Source organism: Oculina patagonica, chromosome 12, assembly GCF_052425735.1.
Source record: "Oculina patagonica isolate OP01 chromosome 12, crgOcupat, whole genome shotgun sequence".
In the NCBI taxonomy this organism is placed as follows: domain Eukaryota; kingdom Metazoa; phylum Cnidaria; class Anthozoa; order Scleractinia; family Oculinidae; genus Oculina; species Oculina patagonica.
Genome location: NC_135769.1, coordinates 2,362,788 through 2,384,685, shown reverse-complemented (window position 1 = coordinate 2,384,685; position 21,898 = coordinate 2,362,788). Strand labels below are relative to the sequence as shown.

Sequence of the window (21,898 nt, the reverse complement as noted above, 5' to 3'; positions counted from 1 at the left end):
AAATGAGAATAGTGGGTTAAAAAAACTATTGTTTCTACCACCGACTGCAATAGCATTGGTCAGCGGCTGCATCTCCTGGTTCTTCAGTCTTCGTTCAGAGAACTTGTGAAATTTCTTCGTTTGTAGCCAGCGAGTTCACAGGAAAAGGTTATCGAGAGTGTTTGTAGTCTGAGAAGTCCGTCTGTTACCCTTTTTTTGCAGCTTGACTAGCTTTTGAACGGTTTGAGTTGCTTTGGTTGGTTTGAGTTGCTTTTACATGTCGACTTTGTCGACGTTAAGCTTAGAGAAATGCCAACGCGTGGAAATCTGCAAACAGATTTTAGCGATTCTGCAAGTGTGAAAAAGAAAAATACGGGAAGAAATGAAGTCCACTCGGAAGTCTACGAGGACGTAGTAAGTGATTTTTTGTTACATCAGGACTTTGTTATTATTAGTAGTATTTTAAGCAATACAAGTCAAGTGTATGACTGTAATAATACAGTTAAGCCGGATGAATGTTTTATAGCTGTAAGGTATGAGATGTCTCACAATTGTATTGCCTTTGCATGCTATGTGTGAGTTATACATGTAATGCTAAGATAAGATAAGATAAAAACTTTATTACCGTGTCTGTGTGTTTAGCCCTTATGGACTAATTGGGGACACAATTAAAATACCTAAAATATTGTAATAATACTGTAATGCTTCGTTCGAGTGTGGTTTATAAGATTGCATGTGTGGGCTGTAATGCCTGATATGTTCGGCGAAATCACCCGACATTTACGTGAGCACTTATATAATTTGCTGTCATATTTAGATCACGCCTCTACCAGCTTTCAACTCAAGATAAAGGAGGCTAACTATATTCAAAAAGAAATACCTTGCCTTAATCAGTAGTTGAACAATAGGCACTGTTGTTATTTAATGAGATGCAAAAAGTGGCAGGGTATTCTGCAATCTAGCCTAAAATTATCCTTTTAATCATTTTGCACTGTATGATGTTACTATTTGTAAGTCATTCATCTGAAGACGACAGAGGTTTCTGTCGAAACATTTCATGTAAACTAAAAAAATTTGTCGTTTTCTTTAAACACCTTTGGCAAAATGCCAACAAGATCGACCCTTGAGCAACAAAGAGAATGTGATGGAAAAATCTTCAAGGAGATCCCTAATCTTCGTGAGACAAATGTTGATGGAAGCTGAAGGTTGATTTAATGAAGGGCCAAGGGACTAGCAAAATATGTTTGCCATAACAAGGCTTCATTTTATTGGGGTTATAATAACTGGGGCAAAGAATATTGTTCCCAGGACTTCATTTTATAGAGATTTTTTATACCACCGTATACATGTAAAAGGAACATGGGTTATCAGTTCACATAACTTATCACGTAATTTCTTTCTTTATAACAGGATAGTTCCAGAGCAGAGCAGAGAAGATTGCTTCATAAAAGGAAAAAGCATGTCCTTTTATAGTAATTAATCTTAATAATTTTCAAGGGAACCCTTAAAAAGCCAGGAGGGGTGAATGTACACATACAACTGTACGTGTAACTGCAGAAAATCTTGTAGAAGCTACGTATACACTTGGCCTCATGACTGCTTTTTATGTTTGCATGTATAACTTTTATTTAAATTTGAGGGGCTTACAACCCACTCTAGTTCTGAGCCCTCACTTTTTTTTCAAAAAATGCCTATTTTAAAAAATGCAAGATTGCATCTTCAATAATAATACTTTCCAAATATAATTTACTGTACTCACCTATAAGAAGTGTCACGGTTCATATGTAAAAGTTATGACTTACATGTAACCTTGATATTACGTTCAAACTGGATGTTCTTTTGTTGGGAACTTTGCAATGTTGCGTAGCAATGTATCAATACTACTGATTGACAGTCTGATCAAAGCAGCTTGCATCTTTCAATTCAAATTTGTTTAAGCTTGTTGCTAAATTCTAGTTTTTATTTTGCTGTTAAAAATTATAATTATTACCATCTCCGTTTTAATAGAGGCTGAGCCAAACAATTGTTCCATAGTTTGTTGACTGTTTGCCAACAGACTGCAAGAAATTAGCAACAGGCTTACATTGAATCGCCAATTTGAGAATCGCTTAAATTAAAAATGCAAGCCGTTACTTGCAAGGCAAATTTGAATTGTGTCATAAATAGTTACCGGTAAGATGGTAAATTTTAAGCTCAGTGATAAACGATAAAGATGAAAACTATGTTCATTATGTTGTGAACTTGGGAAAAAAATCTGACTTCCCTTGACAAAAATCAAACCCATAGGTTCTCAGATACCCACTGGTGCACTTTAACCACTGAGCTATGAGGCCCTGTTAGGGTAAATTCTGTCAAGCGACATGGTGTTTAAATAGCGACATGGAAGAAATAAAATGACGAGGAACCACAAGACCTTTATTGCAATAGCGAGAGAGAAGGAAAGAATTAAATAAGAGTACTACGGCGAATCTATCGGTTTTTTGTCAACGGCGAACTGATGTAGTTACAAGATGTAGTTTTCCCTGCGTCCACAGCATGCAGGGCATGCTTTTACAGAGTTTCCTTAGGAAACTAACGTCCCTCTTAAAAGACCTTAAAATGCACGAAAAACTTCTGCTCTGTGTACTTAGTTCAGAGTCACATCGTTTTTAATTTGGTCAAAAAATTTAAAAAAAAAACGTTTCTCTCTGCAATATAAAAGTGCCACAGAAACTGCTGCTCAGAGTCAAGTCATTTTTTAATTGGACGAAAAATTTAAAACACCATTTTAAATGCAAGTTGTGTACTGAGTTCAATTTAATTGGTGATACATTAAAAACATTAACTGCCTTTTTAAAATACCGGAGAAAGTTTTGCTCTGCTGTGTACCTAGGATACTCGCGTCTATTGTGTTCTAAAGTTGGACACATCATGTTTTTCTAAAATCTGTCAAATAAATTAATCTTAAAGGCTCTTTCAAAATGCATAAGAATTTCCTGCTCAGTTGAATTAGTTCAGAGTCATGTTGTTTTTGATTGGTCGAAAAATTTTAAACACTTTGTCCCTGGCATGCTCGTGTCATGTTGAATACTTTATCTTCATTATTTATTACCGAGCTTAAAATTTACCATCTTTATTATTTACTACAAAACTTGATGAATTCGACATTGCTGATCCTAGCAGTATGCAGGACGCGTGTCACTTATCAACCTAGTAAAATGGCCCAGCTCACAGCAAGTCTCTCGTAGCTCAGTTGGTTAGAGCGCCCAATGGGTATCTGGGAGGCCATGGGTTCGATTCCCGTCCGGGACTTTCTTTGTCCCATGCTCGTGTCATGTTGAATACTTCATCTTCATTATTTTTTACTGAGCTTAAAATTTACCATCTTTATTATTTACTAATATTTTAAACACTGTTTTGAAAGAAACTCTTGCTTGTTTTCCATTGCCCTTTTTAAAATACCAGAGATACACCTACGCTGTGTAGATGACTTACGTCTTTGTTAATTGGTTGAGAAATTAAAATATTTGAGAAACTTAGAACTTCTCTGTTACTCAAGTGAGATGGGAGACATGTATATCATATGATATTATCATATCATCGTAAGGTGTATTTGATTTTATTCGAAAATCCTTTGCTACCCGGCTTGACCAAAATCAAGATTTTTTCCGGTATCGTTCTCTGAATGCACACATTTTTAATTACCTATCTACGCGGGGACTTCTAAGGTGCCCCCTCGGGTTCCCGACTGTGGGCCAGAACCCTGCCGGGGCAAGAAATTATATTCAGTCATACATTTAGCAAGAATCAAACTTGTGATTCTATCAGTATGCAAGACACATGTCAGATATGAACCTAGTAAATGGCTCAGCCCACCACTTGGCAAAGTTTCTAGCTAAAGATTATCAAGTTTGACTGCACATGTAAGTTTTATTCTGTAATTAGAAAATTATTCCTAATTTACAGTCTGCATGTTGCCACGTAGCAAATTGTGGGCTTTGTCATGTTTCAATTTCCTTGTTAAAGTTTTAAAAAGAAAAAATATATATCAATGGTACAGGGTCACTTCAGAATTCACTTTATGCATGGATTTTCTTTAATAGCATGTTAGTATTTTATATGAATCAGTCATCTGTATAGCTTGGTACGCTATTTACAGAGGGTACTTTTTATTAACTTCAGTTTTAATTGTACTCAAAGGGAGAGGCAGCTAATTAGTAATTATTATTGTACCCCATTTCAGTTAGTAAATCGATCCCTTCAGGCAGCTGGTATTTTGGAAGATAATACCTGAGGCTGAACGATTGTCTCAAAAATGGATCAACAGTTGGCTGAGAAGCGTCAAGCAACTGTGAAACTTTGAGGACAATCTTTCAGCCAAGGGCATTATCCTCCAATGTACCAACAAGTCAGAAAGGGGTTTATTTATTTTAATTTACTTTCCAGTTAATTTCTACCAAAAAAAAACACTTAAAGTTATAATCACAGCATAACTTCGGTTGCAATAAATGCAAGATGGGTGGTTTACATAGTTTTCTTAACACTGTGGTTTGATTCAATTAGGCTTGAATCAAACCTGAGCTCTAAGTGTCATGCAATGTTTATTGTCTTGATATGTATTAAGCTTTTGTTGAAATTTCAATGATCATTGTAAGACTCAATTTGTACTTTTTCTAGCTATTACACAGGCTATATATACATTTTAATATTTTTTGTAGATCATTTTTATTGATTAATTGCTATTGTAATAAGTTCTTCTCAGTTTGCAATTGCCCCTTTTTTCTGCACACAAATAAGTTTTATTGTGGGTAAAAGTCTGTTTCGTTGTTCAAATATCACTAGAACATGCCTTGGTAACAACTGCAAAACGTTTCTCCTTGTTAAGAGTGTTAGTTACTGATTTGTAAAGGTAAACTATCTTTTATTCTGTAAGAGTACCATTTACTCATAACATTTGTATTTTAACTCTTTCAAGAGTACCATTTACTCACAAACTGAGTAAACTACGTGTTAACTCAAAATAAAGAGTTACTGTGGATGCAATTCTCTTGAGTGATTTTAACTCCTAATTTGAGTACAGTTTACTCGTGGGTTGAGTACAGTTTACTCATGAGTTGAGTAAAGCTTACTCGTGGGCTGAGTACAATTTACTCATATGAGTTCTTTCTACTCACTATGTTGAGTACCCTTTACTCAGCAAAATTGCTTTAAATTACTCGCTATTAACAGTCATTGTGGATGAAATGATTTACTCAATATTTTGAGTGGTATTGACTCGGCATTTTTTTCCTGTAAAAAAGCGATCATTACCCCGCATTGTGGAGAGAAGTAGCCGTCAGTGATTCGACAGTGATATATTTTACAACAGTTTTACACTTGGTGAACACGTGCTCAAAAGATTCCCTTTTTCACCATCTTGATAACAGGCACAAAAACCTTGCCAAATCTCGCGACAAAAAACTAACTGTTTCTTAGGATGCTGTCAGACCTTTTCATTTCCAGAAAGGTAAAGTATCTTATTAAACCTAGTAGTTTGTTTTGAAGTTTTTCACGGTAACGTGATTTCCCAAACACGCCTGGGAATTTAGCAATAACCAACTTCATCATATGTACTCTGCAAGCTGAGATTAGAACTGCTCAGGCAACATATTTTGATTGGATAGTGGTCACTGAAACATTACGTAAATGATACAGTTGCGAGGAAAGATCTGGAGGGCGAAAAGATATAATAAGCAAACAGATACATTGCAGAGGCCGGCGAATTATGTAATTTGTGATGATCTTAAATTAGCATAAATTACTATTTTGCCGGCACGGATCAGAGGGCTGGGTGCGGGTTTGAGGTGCGCAGTGTATAGTGGGATTTGAGTTTAAATAGGTGGCCGTTAGAAAGGTGAGACATTCTACGGTCAGCCTTCGTCACGTTTTGGTCAATGTTTGGTTTTCCACCGGACAAAACTAAAGTCAGAGAAATTATTCCTCGGAACAATCGTGATCTTCTTGGTCAGATAAAGAATCTTGTCGCGACTATAATTTTAGTTCTACCAATATTTTGTCTTGGTTCTACGAGATCGAGCGATGAGGTGCCGCTGAGCAGATGCGGGATGTTGAAAGAAGCGCGTTGCTTCTCCTTTCGTTCCATAAGAAGAGTAATGAAGATCAGTTTAGAGCTAACAAATCGGTCCTAGACGCAATTGAAGACGATATCGTCGGTCTTTGTCGTAAAGACTTTGACAAATCCAAGAAAGCGTTCTATCGGGGAATGTCTTTTTAGTCGCCGTTCTGCTTTGGAATGCAAACATCACGACGTGGCGGATGTCGGACGAAGACGATGAGAAGAAAACTTATAGAGCTGAAGCAAAACCAGGTCTCTGTAGAGACTCCTTTCTTGTGCTGGTCCTGCCGACTTACGGTCAGAGTGGCTAAGCAACAACGCCCAGGATCAAGGTGTAGTTTGTTCCATTTTACTTTTGTTTGATTTCCTTTTGATTTAACACTTTATTCATGTTTTCTTTAAAGGCAGATTGCGTAGATCACTTCAGTTTTGGAAAGTAATTCCCACGCCTTGTTTCATTATAGGCACTATTAGTCGGGCTTCATGTTGCCACTACTTATAATTCCACGGCTTTTTGTTACAACAAACAATTAATCACTAATTTATTGGTGCTGAAAATTTATCTGTCTTTGTTCAGATCACTATAACGGGCTTATTAGTTTTGAGTGTATCACTATATTTTCTACACCTTCTATCTGTTCCTATTTTATTCCTTGTTATTGCGTTTATTGATCTCGGTTAATTTTTGCGCATACATTATATTGTTGCGACGGGCTAAGGTTTCCCGTTAGTCTCCTATGCATTTTGCGTCCTACAGTATTAGTACTTTGCTTTATGGCTTTTTAGCCTTCTGCTTGAAGGGCATGTGCCCTTGAGGGGTCTATGATATGAGATTGTTTATGTTTAAGATTTGAATACAGTGCCCTTGACGGGTCTATGATACGAGATTATTTATGTTGAAGATCTGAATACAGTGCCCTTGAGATTGCATAGAAGAGCCAATATTGTTGGAATTCAAATAAACCATTATTATTATTATTATTATTGTTTATGTTGAAGATTTGATTACAGTGCCCTTGAGGGGTCTATGATATGAGATTGTCTACGTTGAAGATTTGAATACAGTGCCCTTGAGTTTGCATAGAAGAGCCAATATTGTTGGAATGCAAATAAACCATCATTATTATTATTATTACCAAAAATAAGTCGTATTTGTAATGTATGCTCAAATTTAAGTCAGAATGTATCTTTAGCCATTGTAAATATTTTAGAAATAGACAAATAAAATTATTACTATTATTATTATTATTATTATTATTGTTGTTTGTGTTTTTGTTAAAGATGTGATTACACTGTCCTTGGGGGGTCTATGATATGAGATTATTTATGTTGAAGATTTGAATACAGTGCCCTTGAGGGGTCTATGATATGAGATTGTTTATCTTGAAGATTTGAATACAGTGCCCTTGAGGGGTCTATGATATGAGATTGTTTATGTTGAAGTTTTGAATACAGTGCCCTTGAGGGGTCTATGTTTAATGATTGATAATGTTGAAGATTTATTATCACTCCTCTTTAGGGGTCTGATATGAGACTGTCAATGTCAAGTATTTATATATTTTCATAGTGCCCTTTAGTGGTGTATAGAGTACATGTATGTTTCTTGTCGTTTTGTTTCTTTCTGGAGTAAGCGTTCATAAATATTGAATTGCGTTTCTCTGGAAGTTGCTTGTCTGTATGTATTAGCTTGCTTAGTCTCTCTTTTGTTCAAGTACCATTGTTTGTTTTCACATATTCCTTTATTATCACTTTGTTTCGTTTTTTCTTTAGACATTTCTGGCACGAGGTTATAGTCTTCACCTACCTGTGATACAGGAGAGGTGTCTTTATTATTATTAAAAATAAAAAGAAAGAAAATGAAATTTACAGCTCTTGTTTTTGAGTGCTTCAGAGATTTCTCTTAGTTACACAGGAGTTTTTAACAGATGGAGATCTTTTGCCTCAACTGTGTTGGGTACCAGTCCCATCCCTGTAAAGCCCATCAATTGTGCCTCGTTCATGCAGTTAATGCTGTATTCGAGCACATCAGTGTTTTCTATCAGTTGCGCATTCCATGGTTTCAAGCCGCTGCACGATCTGGCAAGCTTGAGTGTCCCAATTATCCTTCACTGTTATAGCAGTTAAAGAAAGTACGGTCCACCAGCTAATCACTGAAAGGAATGCCCTGAATCAAGGTGTAGTTTGTTCTGTTTTGCGTTTGCTTTCAGTTTTGATCCTAGTTATCCTTTGGTTTTTTCATACTAGTCGCATTTAGCGCTTTTCATCTTATTTTACATTAATTCAATTGTTTTTGTATTTTATTTCCTAGATCATGAGTCTGAAGCTTTGCCATTGCCATTTATTGATCCCTCTTTTCGTTTACTTGTTCTGTTGGTGTATTGTGATATTAAATCTGGTGTCAAGTGAAAAGATTGTGTTTAATTATCACTTCAGTATTTTGGAAAGTTTTTGGTGCACCTTGTTTCATATTAGGCACAATAAGTAGGGGTTCAAGTTGCCACTACTTTTAATTCTGGGGTTTTTGTTACAAGAAACATTGTTAGATTTACCGGTAGTGATGATGGAATCTGTTTTTGCTAAGATCGCTTTTAGGAGCAATGTTAGTTTTAGTGTTGCTCGGATCTGTCTTTGCCGAGATCGCTATTACGAGTTTTTTAGTTTGCAATGTTTCGTTTTATTTTCAACACCTCCAACGATATTTAATCCTTTATCTATTCCTATTAAAAATATGAGGAAAAGCGTTTGTATTATTGATCTTGATCTTTGTACCTTTACGCAATAATTTTAGTATTCTTATAAGCCAACGTTTCGCGTTGGTTTCCAATGCATTTCGCGTCCCACAATGTTAGTACATTGCTATTTGGCTTTCAAGCCTTCTCCTTGAAGATGACGTGGCCCTTGACATGTGCCGTTTACGGATCTATAATATCAGTTTGTAATTTTCGATTATTTGTTTAACAGTGCCTTTGATGGGTCTATGATATAAGATTCTTAATGTTGAAGATTTGCATACAGTGCCCTTGAGCGGTCTGTCATACAAGTTTGCTTATTTTGAAGATTTGTAAACACTGCCCTTGAAGGGGCTGATGTGAGACTGTTGATGTTGAACAATTGTATATCAGATAGTACCTTTGAGTGGTATATAGAGTATGTTTGTTGTAGTTTTGTTTCTTTCTAGATAAAGCGTTCACAAATATTTTATTGTGTTTCTTTGGAAGTTGCTTGTCTGTTAGCTTGCTTAGTTTCTGTTTTGTTAAGGCAGGTTGGGGTTATTTTTAATTTCGTATATATTCCCCCTCTTCTTTGTTGTCACATATTGTTTTATTTTCACTTGGTTTTTTCGTTTTTTCTGCAGACATTTTTGACACGAGGTTCTGGGCTTCATCTATCTGTAATACGGGAGAGGTATCTTTAATAATGGAGAAAATGAAATTTACAGCTCTTGTTTCCAGATCTTCTGGGACTTAGTTACACAAGAGTTTTCAACAGATGGAGATCCTTTTATGACTTTTATACAACTGTGTTGGCTACCAATCTCATCCCTGTGAAGCACATCAATTGTACATTGATCTGCAGTATCTGCTGGATTCAAGCAAAATAATCAGTTTCCTCTATCAATTGCGCTTTCCATGGTTTCAAGTGGCTGCACGATCTGTGAACTACCCACTCAGATGATGGTCTCTTTCAAGGAATTTCCGCTAACATGGCCCTTTGGCCTCAACCTCTGTTGTGAACAATTAGTTACATTCTGTTGACACTCTCTAGCAAGTAGATGAGAAGTTCAAAATTATAATCACTTTGCTCTAGCCCTTTCTTTTTATCTCTATATGTTGGCTTGGCTGGCCAACGCACCCAATTTAATCAATGGTTTGTGTGTCCGGATGTGTAGTGGAGGCAAAATATGTAATTTGTGATGATCTTAAATTAGCATAAATTACTATTTTGCCGGCACGGATCAGAGGGCTGGGTGCGGGTTTGAGGTGCGCAGTGTATAGTGGGATTTGAGTTTAAATAGGTGGCCGTTAGAAAGGTGAGACATTCTACGGTCAGCCTTCGTCACGTTTTGGTCAATGTTTGGTTATATTTGTTTTTCCTATGTCATCAGTGGATGCAGGATTACGCTTCGTTTTGTTTAAATATTTAGTTCTGCTATTATAATTGTATCACTGTAAGATCATATATTTCGAATGACGCTTCGTCTTGTTTAAATATTTAGGTTTGCTATCAGAATTGTATCACTGTAAGATCGTATATTTGGAAAAGTATTTGTTTACAGTAGTTAGATAATAATACCCTAAACCCCCAAGGGTTGCGCCACTGCCTTGGTCGGGGCCACACGTTCCCCGTTTTCTCCACTTGCTGGTTTTTAGGGGTTTTCGTGTCCGGCTTTGGTGCACTTAAGTATTTGTCATTTATTCATACCTTGTATTATTTGTTGAGATGGAATAAACGGGACGATGGCTTGGCTGACCAACGCACCCAATTTAATCAATGGTTTGTGTGTCCGGATGTGTAGTGGAGGCAAAATAACGTATTTTTTTCGGTGGTGAGCACGTGCTAAAATGAGCCTCATTTTCACCATCTCAATAACAACCGCAGAAAACAGGAAAATAAGGCGGGATACGGGTTGATAACTGTTTCTGACGTTGTTATCATATTACTCTTTTAAATTCCAATCAAGTAGGGCTTTGCAAGAAGGCATGAACGTTATTGCTCAATGAAACTCTTCTAACAATTTTGCTAACGTTACTTGCCCCATTTTATATCGGTACGGTACCAAACTAGTAAGACCTTTAATATTAACATTGGTTGGGGCAGAAATACCAATAATCTTACTTGGAAAGCGCCGATTGTAGAATGGATAATACCATAAACTAGTGACAAACTCTGTAATTTGGCTACAGGCAACTTAAGCAAGTTTGCCTTAAAGTCGTGTAGTATCCTTTGGAAACCAGGGAAACATTTATGGGAAAAGCAACCAAAATATTAGAAAATGGAAGAACCAAAAATTCCACACCCCATTTACTGTTTACACCACGAAGTTTACAAATGTCGTATGTCAAAGGCGATCATTACCTCGCATTGTGGAGAGAAGTAGCCGACAGTAATATATTTTACAATTGGTGAACACGTGCTCAAAAGAGTCACTTTTTCACCATCTTGATAACAGGCACAGAAACCTTGCAAATCTGGCGTGAAAAAACTAATTGTTTGTTAGGATGGTGTTAGACATTTTCATTTCCAGAAATTTTAAAGTATCTTAGTAAACCTAGTAATTTGTTTCGAAGCTTTTCGCGGTAACGTGATTTTCCAAACACGCCTGGGAATATAGCAGTAACCAACTTCATCATATGTACTCTGCAAGCTGAGATTAGAACTGTTCAGGCAACTACATATTTTGATTGGATAGTAATCACTGAAACATTACGTAAATGATACAGTTGCGAGGAAAGATCTGGAGGGCGAAAAGATATAATAAGCAAACAGATACATTGTAGAGGCCGGCGAATTAAGGTATTTTTTTTCGGTGGTGAGCACGTGCTAAAATGAGCCTCATTTTCACCATTCAATATAAAGCGCAGAAAACAGGAAAATAAGGCGGGATACGGGTTGATAACTGTTTTTGACGTTGCTTTCATATTACTCTTTTAAATTCCAATCAAGTAAGGATTTGCTAGAAGGTATGAACGTTAACGTTATTGCTCAATGAAACTCTTCTAACAATTTTGCTAACTTGCCCCATTTTATATCGGTACCAAACTAGTAAGACCTTGAATATTATCATTGGTTGGGGCAGAAATGCAAATAATCTTACTCGGAAAGCGCCGATCGTAGAATGGAGAATATCATAAACTAGTAACACACTCTGTAATTTGGCTACAGGCAACTTGAGCAAGTTTACCTTAAAGTCGTGTAGTATTCTTTGGAAACCAGGAAAACGTTTATGGGAAAAGCAACCAAAATATCGGAAAATGGAGGAACTTAAAATTCCACACTCCATTTACTGTTTACACCACGAAGTTTACAAATTTCGTATGCCAAAGGCGATCATTACCTCGCATTTTGGAGAGAAGTAGCCGTCAGTAATATATTTTACACTTGGTGAACACGTGCTCAAAAGAGTCACTCTTCACCATCTTGATAACAGACACAGAAACCTTGCCAAATCTGGCGACAAAAAACTAATTGTTTCTTAGGATGGTGTTAGACCTTTTCATTTCCAGAAATTTTAAAGTATCTTAGTAAACCTAGTAATTTGTTTCGAAGCTTTTCGCGGTAACGTGATTTTCCAAACACGCCTGGGAATTTAGCAGTAACCAACTTCATCATATGTACTCTGCAAGCTGAGATTAGAACTGTTCAGGCAACTACATATTTTGATTGGATAGTAATCACTGAAACATTACGTAAATGATACAGTTGCGAGGAAAGATCTGGAGGGCGAAAAGATATAATAAGCAAACAGATACATTGTAGAGGCCGGCGAATTAAGGTATTTTTTTTCGGTGGTGAGCACGTGCTAAAATGAGCCTCATTTTCACCATTCAATATAAAGCGCAGAAAACAGGAAAATAAGGCGGGATACGGGTTGATAACTGTTTTTGACGTTGCTTTCATATTACTCTTTTAAATTCCAATCAAGTAAGGATTTGCAAATGCAAGAAGGTATGAACGTTATTCCTCAATGAAACTCTTCTAACAATTTTGCTAACGTTACTTGCCCCATTTTATATCGGTACGGTACCAAACTAGTAAGACCTTTAATATTAACATTGGTTGGGGCAGAAATACCAAAAATCTTACTTGGAAAGCGCCGATTGTAGAATGGATAATACCATAAACTAGTAACACTCTGTAATTTGGCTACAGGCAACTTGAGCAAGTTTACCTTAAAGCCGTGTAGTATCCTTTGGAAACCAGGGAAACATTTATGGGACAAGCAACCAAAATATTGGAAAATGGAAGAAGTTAAAATTCCACACCCCATTTACTGTTTACACCACGAAGTTTACAAATGCCGTATGTCAAAGGCGATCATTACCTCGCATTGTGGAGAGAAGTAGCCGACAGTAATATATTTTACAATTGGTGAACACGTCACGGCTCTAAAGAGTCACTTTTTTACCATCTTGATAAAAGGCACAGAAATCTTGCAAATCTGGCGACAAAAAACTAATTGTTTCTTAGGATGGTGTCAGACCTTTTCATTTCCAGAAAGGTAAACTATCTTAGTAAACCTAGTAATTTGTTTTGAAGTTTTTCGCGGTAACGTCATTTTCTAAACACGCCTGGGAATATAGCAGTAACCAACTTCATCATATGTACTCTGCAAGCTGAGATTAGAACTGCTCAGGCAACTACATATTTTGATTGGATAATGGTCGCTGAAACATTATGTAAATGATACAGTTTGCCAGACAAGATCTAGAAGAAGAAAAGATATAATAAGCAAACAGATACCTTGCAGAGGCCAGCGAATTAAGGTATTTTTTTCGGTGGTGAGCACGTTCTAAAATGAGCCTCATTTTCACCATCTCAATATAAAGCGCAGAAAACAGGAAAATAAGGCGGGATACGGGTTGATAATTGTTTTTGACGTTGCTTTCATATTACTCTTTTAAATTCCAATCAAGTAGGGATTTGCAAATGCAAGAAGGTATGAACGTTATTGCTCAATGAAACTCTTCTAACAATTTTGCTAACTTGCCCCATTTTATATCGTTTCCAAACTAGTAAGACCTTTAATATTGACATTGGTTGGGGCAGAAATACCAATAATCTTACTTGGAAAGCGCCGATTGTAGAATGGATAATACCATAAACTAGTAACACTCTGTAATTTGGCTACAGGCAACTTGAGCAAGTTTACCTTAAAGTCGTGTAGTATCCTTTGGAAACCAGGGAAACATTTATGGGAAAAGCAACCAAAATATTGGAAAATGGAAGAAGTTAAAATTCCACACCCCATTTACTGTTTACACCACGAAGTTTACAAATGCCGCATGTCAAAAGCGATCATTACCTCGCATTGTGGAGAGAAGTAGCCGACAGTAATATATTTTACAATTGGTGGACACGTGCTCAAAAGAGTCACTTTTTCACCATCTTGATAAAAGGCATAGAAACCTTGCAAATCTGACGACAAAATACTAATTGTTTCTAAGGATGGTGTCAGACCTTTTCATTTCCAGAAAGGTAAACTATCTTAGTAAACCTAGTAATTTGTTTCGAAGTTTTTCGCGGTAACGTGATTTTCCAAACACGCCTGGGAACTTGGCAGTAACCATATGTACTCTGCAAGCTGAGATTAGAACTACTCAGGCAACTACATATTTTGATTGGATAGTGGTCACTGAAACATTATGTAAATGATACAGCTTGCGAGACAAGATCTAGAAGAAGAAAAGATATCATAAGGGAACAGATACCTTGCAAAGGCCAGCGAATTAAGTTACCGTCAATGAGGTGTTTTTTTTTGGTGGCTTGCACGAATTTAGGAATTTAGCAGTAGCCAATTTCATCATGTGTACTCTGCACGCTGACGGAGCTACCGTATGTCAAAAGCGGTCACTGATTATCTCGCATCAGTGTGCAGAGAAGTTCATTCTGGTTTATTTTGGCTGGGTGGCACTGTTACTTACCAAGTTTTAGGAGAGATCACGACAGACGTTTGCTGGTTTGCACTTTTTTCTGAGTTGCAATTCTTTTTGCTGGGTGACAACTTTTGGTTGGTGCATAGTTAATAGAGGGAAATGGTTAGGAAGTCCGGCAAACATCAAAGGGACAAACAAAAAGACCACGATTTATGTTGGAAGGTCCACGACCCTGCACATCTTTTGTTTTGCGCTCATTCCCTATGCATGAATTACGTAATCGCAATGTTTCTATTGGTTAGTTGCATGAACACACGTAACTATTTTGTCAGGTTTTGTGCACGGTCAACCCCCAAAACAGCGAACAAAAACATACAACAAAGAACTTTGCCGGGCTTCCTAACCATTTCCCTCTATTAACTATGGTTGGTGGCACTTTTTTTACTTGTTATTTTTATTTTTTGCTTTTTGGCACTTATTTTTGCCGGTTGTCACTTATTTTTTCCTGGTGGCTATTGCAATTTTTTGTTCCAGTCTTAGGTCAGATATTGCTTTTGTCTAGCCGGAGGAGGGTCTTTCATCTTTTTTTTTCAGCTCTCACCACAAGGGGAATACTGCATTGTTTGCTCGCTGGATTTTGTTCTCACGCGTGCTTTGTTTTTCTCAACTATATTACTGTGTTCGCTTTTTTCGTTTTTTCCCCCTAGGAATTGCTTCTACCTTCTAAGTCCGCGGAATACAGGGAGAGCCTATGGGCAGTTGTTGCTGTCTGCAAGATGTACTGAATTCTTCTAAGGGAAAATAGATGATGTGCTCCGTTATATTAGTTTTGAATCATTCTTTTGTACTAAAAAAATAATTTGAAAAACTTCGAAAGCTGAGATGAATAAATAACACATGCCAAAGTTTAAACTGTAATAAGCAACAAAACAAAAACTCAATTAGCGCCATAACAGCGCACATGCGTTTCATGCCAATACAAAATTATACATTCTCTGTCACTGGCACTTTCAATTAATTTCTACCGAATGCAAATACATTCATACCATTCTTTGACGGAGCACATTGCGTAAGCTAAGCGTAAGCTCAAAACTTTCGTGGCGGATTGTTATCGCTTCTAAGTCTTCTAAGAGTGATAAAGAATCATAGTTAATAATATTTAACGTCAGGTTTTTTTTTCAAGATTTTGAATAAAATAAATCTTAATTTTTTAAATATTTGGTCATTGAAAGTCAGCAATAATAAGAAATAACGGTTTATTCATACAAAAGCGGTTAAGGGGGATAAAAAAGGTTAGCCCTTTTTTAAGTTCATCGTATACGAAACTGATAATACCACGAACACTTTACAGTGACTTAGAGTATGAAATTAGTCAGAATAAGGTAATTTATTTGTTCATTCAGCTACAAGATATGAAGTATTCAATTTCTTTTAGCTTTGGCGCGTGCTGCTTCTCTGCTTAGTCGAATCATAAAAAGGTTGAAGAAATTATTTTCAATGAACAGTCATGGTCTTGGATTGTTCAAATGAATGAATGATGAATTTTGAGTATAATATCCTTGTTGAAACTTATACATAAAAATTTCAAAGCAAATAAATTTTTTCATTTGACTAGGGCCCCACTACTGTCTTTAGTGTTGTCAGTTACGAAAAACCTTTTTCCCAATAAAAGTAATGCAGCCGATAAGCAACATATAAGGGATGGTAACGAGAAGATAGCTTTAGCCACCACCGTACCATGGTGGTGCGGTAGTGACAATTTTGCGCGTCAACTTACCACGGCTACTAAATCGTGCAAATCCAAATAAACAGTTTAAATCGCGTAAAAACCTTAAGCTTTTTGATAGTATACATGATACAGTTATGTTGGGGCGCTAAGGATTCGATTTAAGTCGATATTATGAAGTGGTATAAACAGGCATATTTGTGTCCTTCTAAAACTTTTTTCCCATGGTAAATTACCGTGTTTTTATCATGTTTCATAAGTGGAAATTGGCGCCAAAACAACTTCCAAAACAACGACAGAATCTCTTCCCAGAGCCCGCGTTCCCCTTAACCAGCGGTCAACCCAGGAGGGAGGGGAAAGGAGGTGTTTAGATATTTCCTATTTTCTAAATTAAAAAAAATAGCTGAGAAATGTCCAAATTCGCCAAAGTAAAACATTGTACAGTTGAATCCGTGATGTTCATCAAAATGTACAGCTCCAATCGTAAAAAAGTGCTTTTCTAGCAAAGTTAGGGAAATTTAAGGTGATAAAGCACAGACTAAAAATTTAACCGCCTTCGCCAATGAATTTTATTTTATACAAGGCATGTTACCATAGAAACGTCACAGTTAGGTAGTTAGTTGATGCCTTTGTCATGCATATCCACAGAAGTGTATTAATATGCCTTCCGTTATATTATAGCTTATTCGACTCTGGACTCTTACGCGCCGAGGTGATTAAATAGGTTGGAGTGCCTTGTAAGGTAAGTTCTCAGTGATTGCACGTTTCCATGTTTCTGCGCCTTCGAGAATTACGCCTTTAGTTTATTCGTATTACTTAGAGCTTACAAGAAAATTGAATGAAAAGAATATTAACGAAACTTCTAAAAAGTAATCACAAATTAATGATTAAAATTGGTAGATATAATCAAATCCCGAGGATAAATAGACTCTGCACTACCTTTTGATAAAATAAATTTCAAGATAAATTAACTTCCTTTTTACTCCTTTCTAAATACTCAATTGTTAGGGACGGGGTTTACTGAGAACAAAGAACGAAGAGAATCACCTCCGATCTGAACTACAAGCTATGAACTCTCGTGCCGGATTAAAATAAAGTGTTAATGTTCAAAGATTTGAGCAATATTTTACTATTATTTCAGACTGATGTCAAATAATGTTATTTCTTTTTCTTTATTACATTATTGCTATTTCTTTTCGTCAAGTTATATGAGCTTATATGCTTTTGCAATACTGTATAAATTTCTGGTCATGCAAAAAACGATATCTGTTATTTGTTGCGCACTGTAACATAGTCTTGTGAAATAATTCGATGTTTTTTTCAGCGCGCATGTTAAAATAGCGTGTTTTAATTTCCTGTTCTGTCGTGGAGCCTTTTCAAGCTTGGGCGGCTTTGGTTTTACTAAGAAAGCAGTATCTTTTGAAAATTGAGCAGTCAAGCACTTTATTCGATCGATTGTTATGATCGGGCATCTGTGTAACCCAGTCGCTTCTCCGAATTCATAGGCCTTAGTTAGGAAGTGTGATTCTGTGAGAAATTCAAGTTCTACTGGTATCAAAATAAGGCTTAAGAGTCTCACTTGTTTTCGTGATATTTTATTTATTTAATACCGTATTCAATGATAATTCGTGCAACATTTATTCCAAGTTTATTCAGCTGAGTTTGCGTTCGTCCTTTAAGATATGAAAACTAAACACTTATTATAGGAAATTAACGCTCGTGTTAACTCTTTCACTCCAGAATTTTTCCCCCAAAACGCGGCTTTTTAACCGTCAAACTGAATTTTTGGTGTTGTGATATTGAATTTACCTAAACTTTGCTAGAAAAGCACTTACACTGCAGCAACATTTTGATAACGATTCCATGTAAATCAGTTACAGGGGTATTAGCCTGTTCAAGCACTGATTTTGCACCAAAAACGGATCGTGTTTTTATGCAACCGATATTCAAAATGAACAATATGATCCTGTAGAAAAGTCAGTCCTATACCTAGCTCTATCAGATACTTATCACAAAACTTCACTGACGTGCTAATTAATAACGTCACAAGTGATTCAATGGCCGCGTCTCCAAATTAAATAGCGCCTAAAATGCGCGTTTTTGGGAATGAAGGGTTAATTGAGGTACAGTAAAAACCCGCGTGTAAGAACCTATTTTTTAGAGTTTGGCAAAACAGGTTCTTGTATTTTGGGGTACTTATTGACAGTTTAGGCAAGGTAGGTTCTTAATTAGGTTCTTAATTTCTACAGAGTAGACATTGTTGTTGATTATCGGAAAATAGTATAAAATCTGGTCTGTTCTTCATTATAAATAATTATTAATGTACCCATGTTGCCAAAAGTCCAACAACATTAATTGATCAATGATGGTGTTTGGTTTTTGGTAAAAAATATATATATATAAATTAAATAGCTTAACCCCACATATAAGAACCTGTTGAAATTTGTTTGGCTAAACAGGTTCTTATATTTTGGGGTATTAAAAAAGCAAATTTCTGCCAGAAGGTTCTTAAATCCCTTGGTTCTTACACGCGGGTTTTTACTGTATTTGAAATTAACGCGAATAGGAAGTCCTACTTGTGGATCTAATCAGTTTAAAGATAAGTTTACCTCCGTTTCTTTTGTCCAAAATATTAATTTCTTAGGGACGGATTTCACAGTAGGGTATTATCTACCAAATTTCAAGCATTTTTGTTTTTTCAATACTAGCCTTCAAAAAATTAATGAGCTGTCGTGATTCTTAAGAATATCGGCAATTTAATCAGTCAAGCACTTTTGTCGAGCGGTATGATCGACCATCTGCGAGACCCAGTGGTACCTTGGAATAGGTTATAAGGTTCTGTGAGCCGGAATTTCGAGTTAAGCATCAAAGTAAGGCTAGGATAGTCGTGATTGTTATTTATTTAATTCCGTATTCATTGAAAGTTCGTGCAACATTTATTCAACGTTTATTCAGCTTGCTTTGCTTTCGTCTTTTTAAGATATGAAAACTTAACACTCAAACTACTTCCGAACGCCATTAAATTTTTGAAAACACTTTAATAAAGGTAAAACCATGGCTAGTTTTAAAAAGCGCTTTCAGATATCCGAACTAGTCAGGTAGAGCAATTCAGTTTTTACTGGAGACAGACTTAATTTCTTGTTTTGGCTTTATTGGCCGGTGTGCGTGTCTTCTTGAAGCTAACAGAAGGGTCACAGAATGGGTCAACACTGAAAAGATACAAATGCACTAAATAAAAGGTGACTTTTGACAATGGATCGTTCGATATTCACTGAGTTCCATCCATTTGACCCTGCGAGTACATGTAATGTAGTGCACCTTACATTCTACACTTGAGGTGTGTTTTCATTTTATTGTACTATATGGAAGCAATTGTCAAAGAGTTTGATCCGACGGCACAGCAGATGACACCTGTCGTGTGCCCAAGTTACACGCATAACCTCCTTAAATATTCGTCTCCTAGGCAGCTAGAAAAATAAGTGAAAAAGTTTGCGTGGGGTTTCCTAAAAACAAGAAAAAATTAGGACAATATAATGACTATAAAATCCTGGACTTGGACGCCGGACTTTCAGTTTCGAGCTGAAACACATATTTAAAGGGACTATGTCACGGATTTAACCAGATTTTTGAACAGGCAAAATTTATTATTATCACCACTAATTTCAGAACAGTTCAGACCAAAAATCTGCAAAATCTCCGTGACATAGCTGTTAAATCTATCGGTATGCGTGTAAAACATAAGGCGTTTGTCCAAATGGGCTATGATTCTGTTTCAGAGTTTCACGCAGAGCATGAAAATGTCGAAGTCCTTGTTAGCCGCACTGCTTGTTGTAGCGTCAGTTCTTGTGACATCATCTTCAGCACAGAATCGTTGGTGCGGGAGGTTCTGTAAGACCTGGGACTTTGGCGAATGTCAAACAGCCTGCTCAAGTAAGTGGATATAGCAGTTTTCAAATGACCGTTTTGAAACAAAACCCAATTTATCATCATATAGGGTCAATTACAAAAAAAACCTGCAACCAACGCAATGAGCCAATCGACTTAAAACCATAAAATATAACCGTGACATGGGCTGAGATTAGCGCGAAAAAAATTTAGCTGCTGGAAAGCGAGGAAAACATGTTACCAGTGATGATGTCTTCCTTACGAGACTTTGCCTCGTTCATGCTGAAATTGAATGTTTGCTTTAGTAGTACAAGCGTAAATTCTCTTTAGAGAACCCCGTCAACTTAAAGCCCCCTGCCTTCCATCTCATCCTTTCCCTATAAGACATAAAGACCTTTTCTAAAAGTTCAATATTTTTAACCCTATTTAGACCGGGCTTTTTTGGACCTTCTGGGACCGGGGGAGGGACTTTGAAAGCCCTGTCCCTGTGTAACTTCCAGAATACTTAAGCAATCACAATGACACTTATAGGATGTATAGTATGTCCGAACATCTATCTTTTAGTATACGTCACGTGGGATGATGACGTAACATCACGTGGCAATTACATCATGATGTCAAAATAGCCGCCATCTTGGATTTCAACATTTTCCCAAAACGCCAGAAAACCACCCAAAATTATTGCAAATTACTCGAAATCAATAAAACTGTGCGAAAAACCGTAAAAAGGTAAAAATAATTGCATTAAAGTTATTTTTCATTAATAGAAACACGAAAATTACACATTTGGGAAAACATGCCTGTCAAAATGTCATTGCCATGGTGATATCAAGTTTCTGATACAACAATCTATCCTACCAAATTATTTCCAGATAAATTTTAGATAAACTCGCAAAGTTTGGCAGTCTTTGGTTGAATCTTGAAAAAGTTATAAGCGTTCAAAGTCAGCGCGGGCCTCAAAAGTGCTAGGATCAGCAATGTCGAAATCATCAAATGTGTAGTAAATAATAAAGATGGTAAATTTCAAGCTCGGTGATTCCGAACTTTTTCGTAAATTTTCGAAGAGTCTCGAAGATTGCCGAGGAAGATCCAAAGATGTTTCGACTTAATATCGATAAGTTTGGCTCATTGAGCATTGAAACATGGTAAACTCTGCGATAGTATTGGTCAAAAATGATATCACACATGTGTGGATATCATTTTTATCCACACATGTGTGATACCATTTTTCTCAATTTGCTACCTTTAGCTTCCACTCGATATACCACTGCAGTTTATATAATAAAACATTAGAACAAAAAACAGGAAAAATGCCCCTAGCCCTCAAAACAATAGCAACTGCTACACTAGAGGACCAGACGGGAGTTGGAGGACACGAAAGAAATTTAAACGCTCAAATAAAAGAAAGATCGCGAACTGTTACACGTCTTGCAACAATCCATTGGTCCCGTCTGTAGTTGCATTTGAAACTTACACATTCATAAAAAAAAAACGCTGTTTACGTGAAAGAATTTGTGCCCCGCTGTTTGGGTCTTTGTAAAGCCCGCCAGAGTCAATATGAAGCGCTAGAAAAGCACAACGTCACCGTGACGTCACATCTCTGAAATCTGCGACTTTCTA

At 36.6% G+C, this 21,898-nt stretch overlaps 1 protein-coding gene and 1 long non-coding RNA gene across 3 annotated transcripts in view; both read left to right on the top strand.

The window, feature by feature from the left end:
• LOC144631346 (uncharacterized) overlaps window positions 1-21,898 on the top strand; it is a 52,727-nt gene that overhangs the window by 18,187 nt on the left and 12,642 nt on the right. The window contains exons 1-3 of one of the 2 annotated variants that reach the window (XM_078489761.1): window positions 16,738-16,756; window positions 17,075-17,135; window positions 20,170-20,323. In XM_078489761.1, the coding sequence (XP_078345887.1) occupies window positions 20,185-20,323 (139 nt within the window). In that variant the 5' untranslated portion in view covers window positions 16,738-16,756; window positions 17,075-17,135; window positions 20,170-20,184. Of the gene's footprint in view, window positions 1-16,737; window positions 16,757-17,074; window positions 17,136-20,169; window positions 20,324-21,898 lie in introns of those variants that run through there. The other variant, XM_078489760.1, reaches the window with a different exon arrangement.
• Window positions 58-1,641, top strand: LOC144631374 (uncharacterized). The gene is made up of 2 exons (XR_013566721.1): window positions 58-393; window positions 1,390-1,641. It is a non-coding gene; the product is annotated as an uncharacterized LOC144631374 (long non-coding RNA).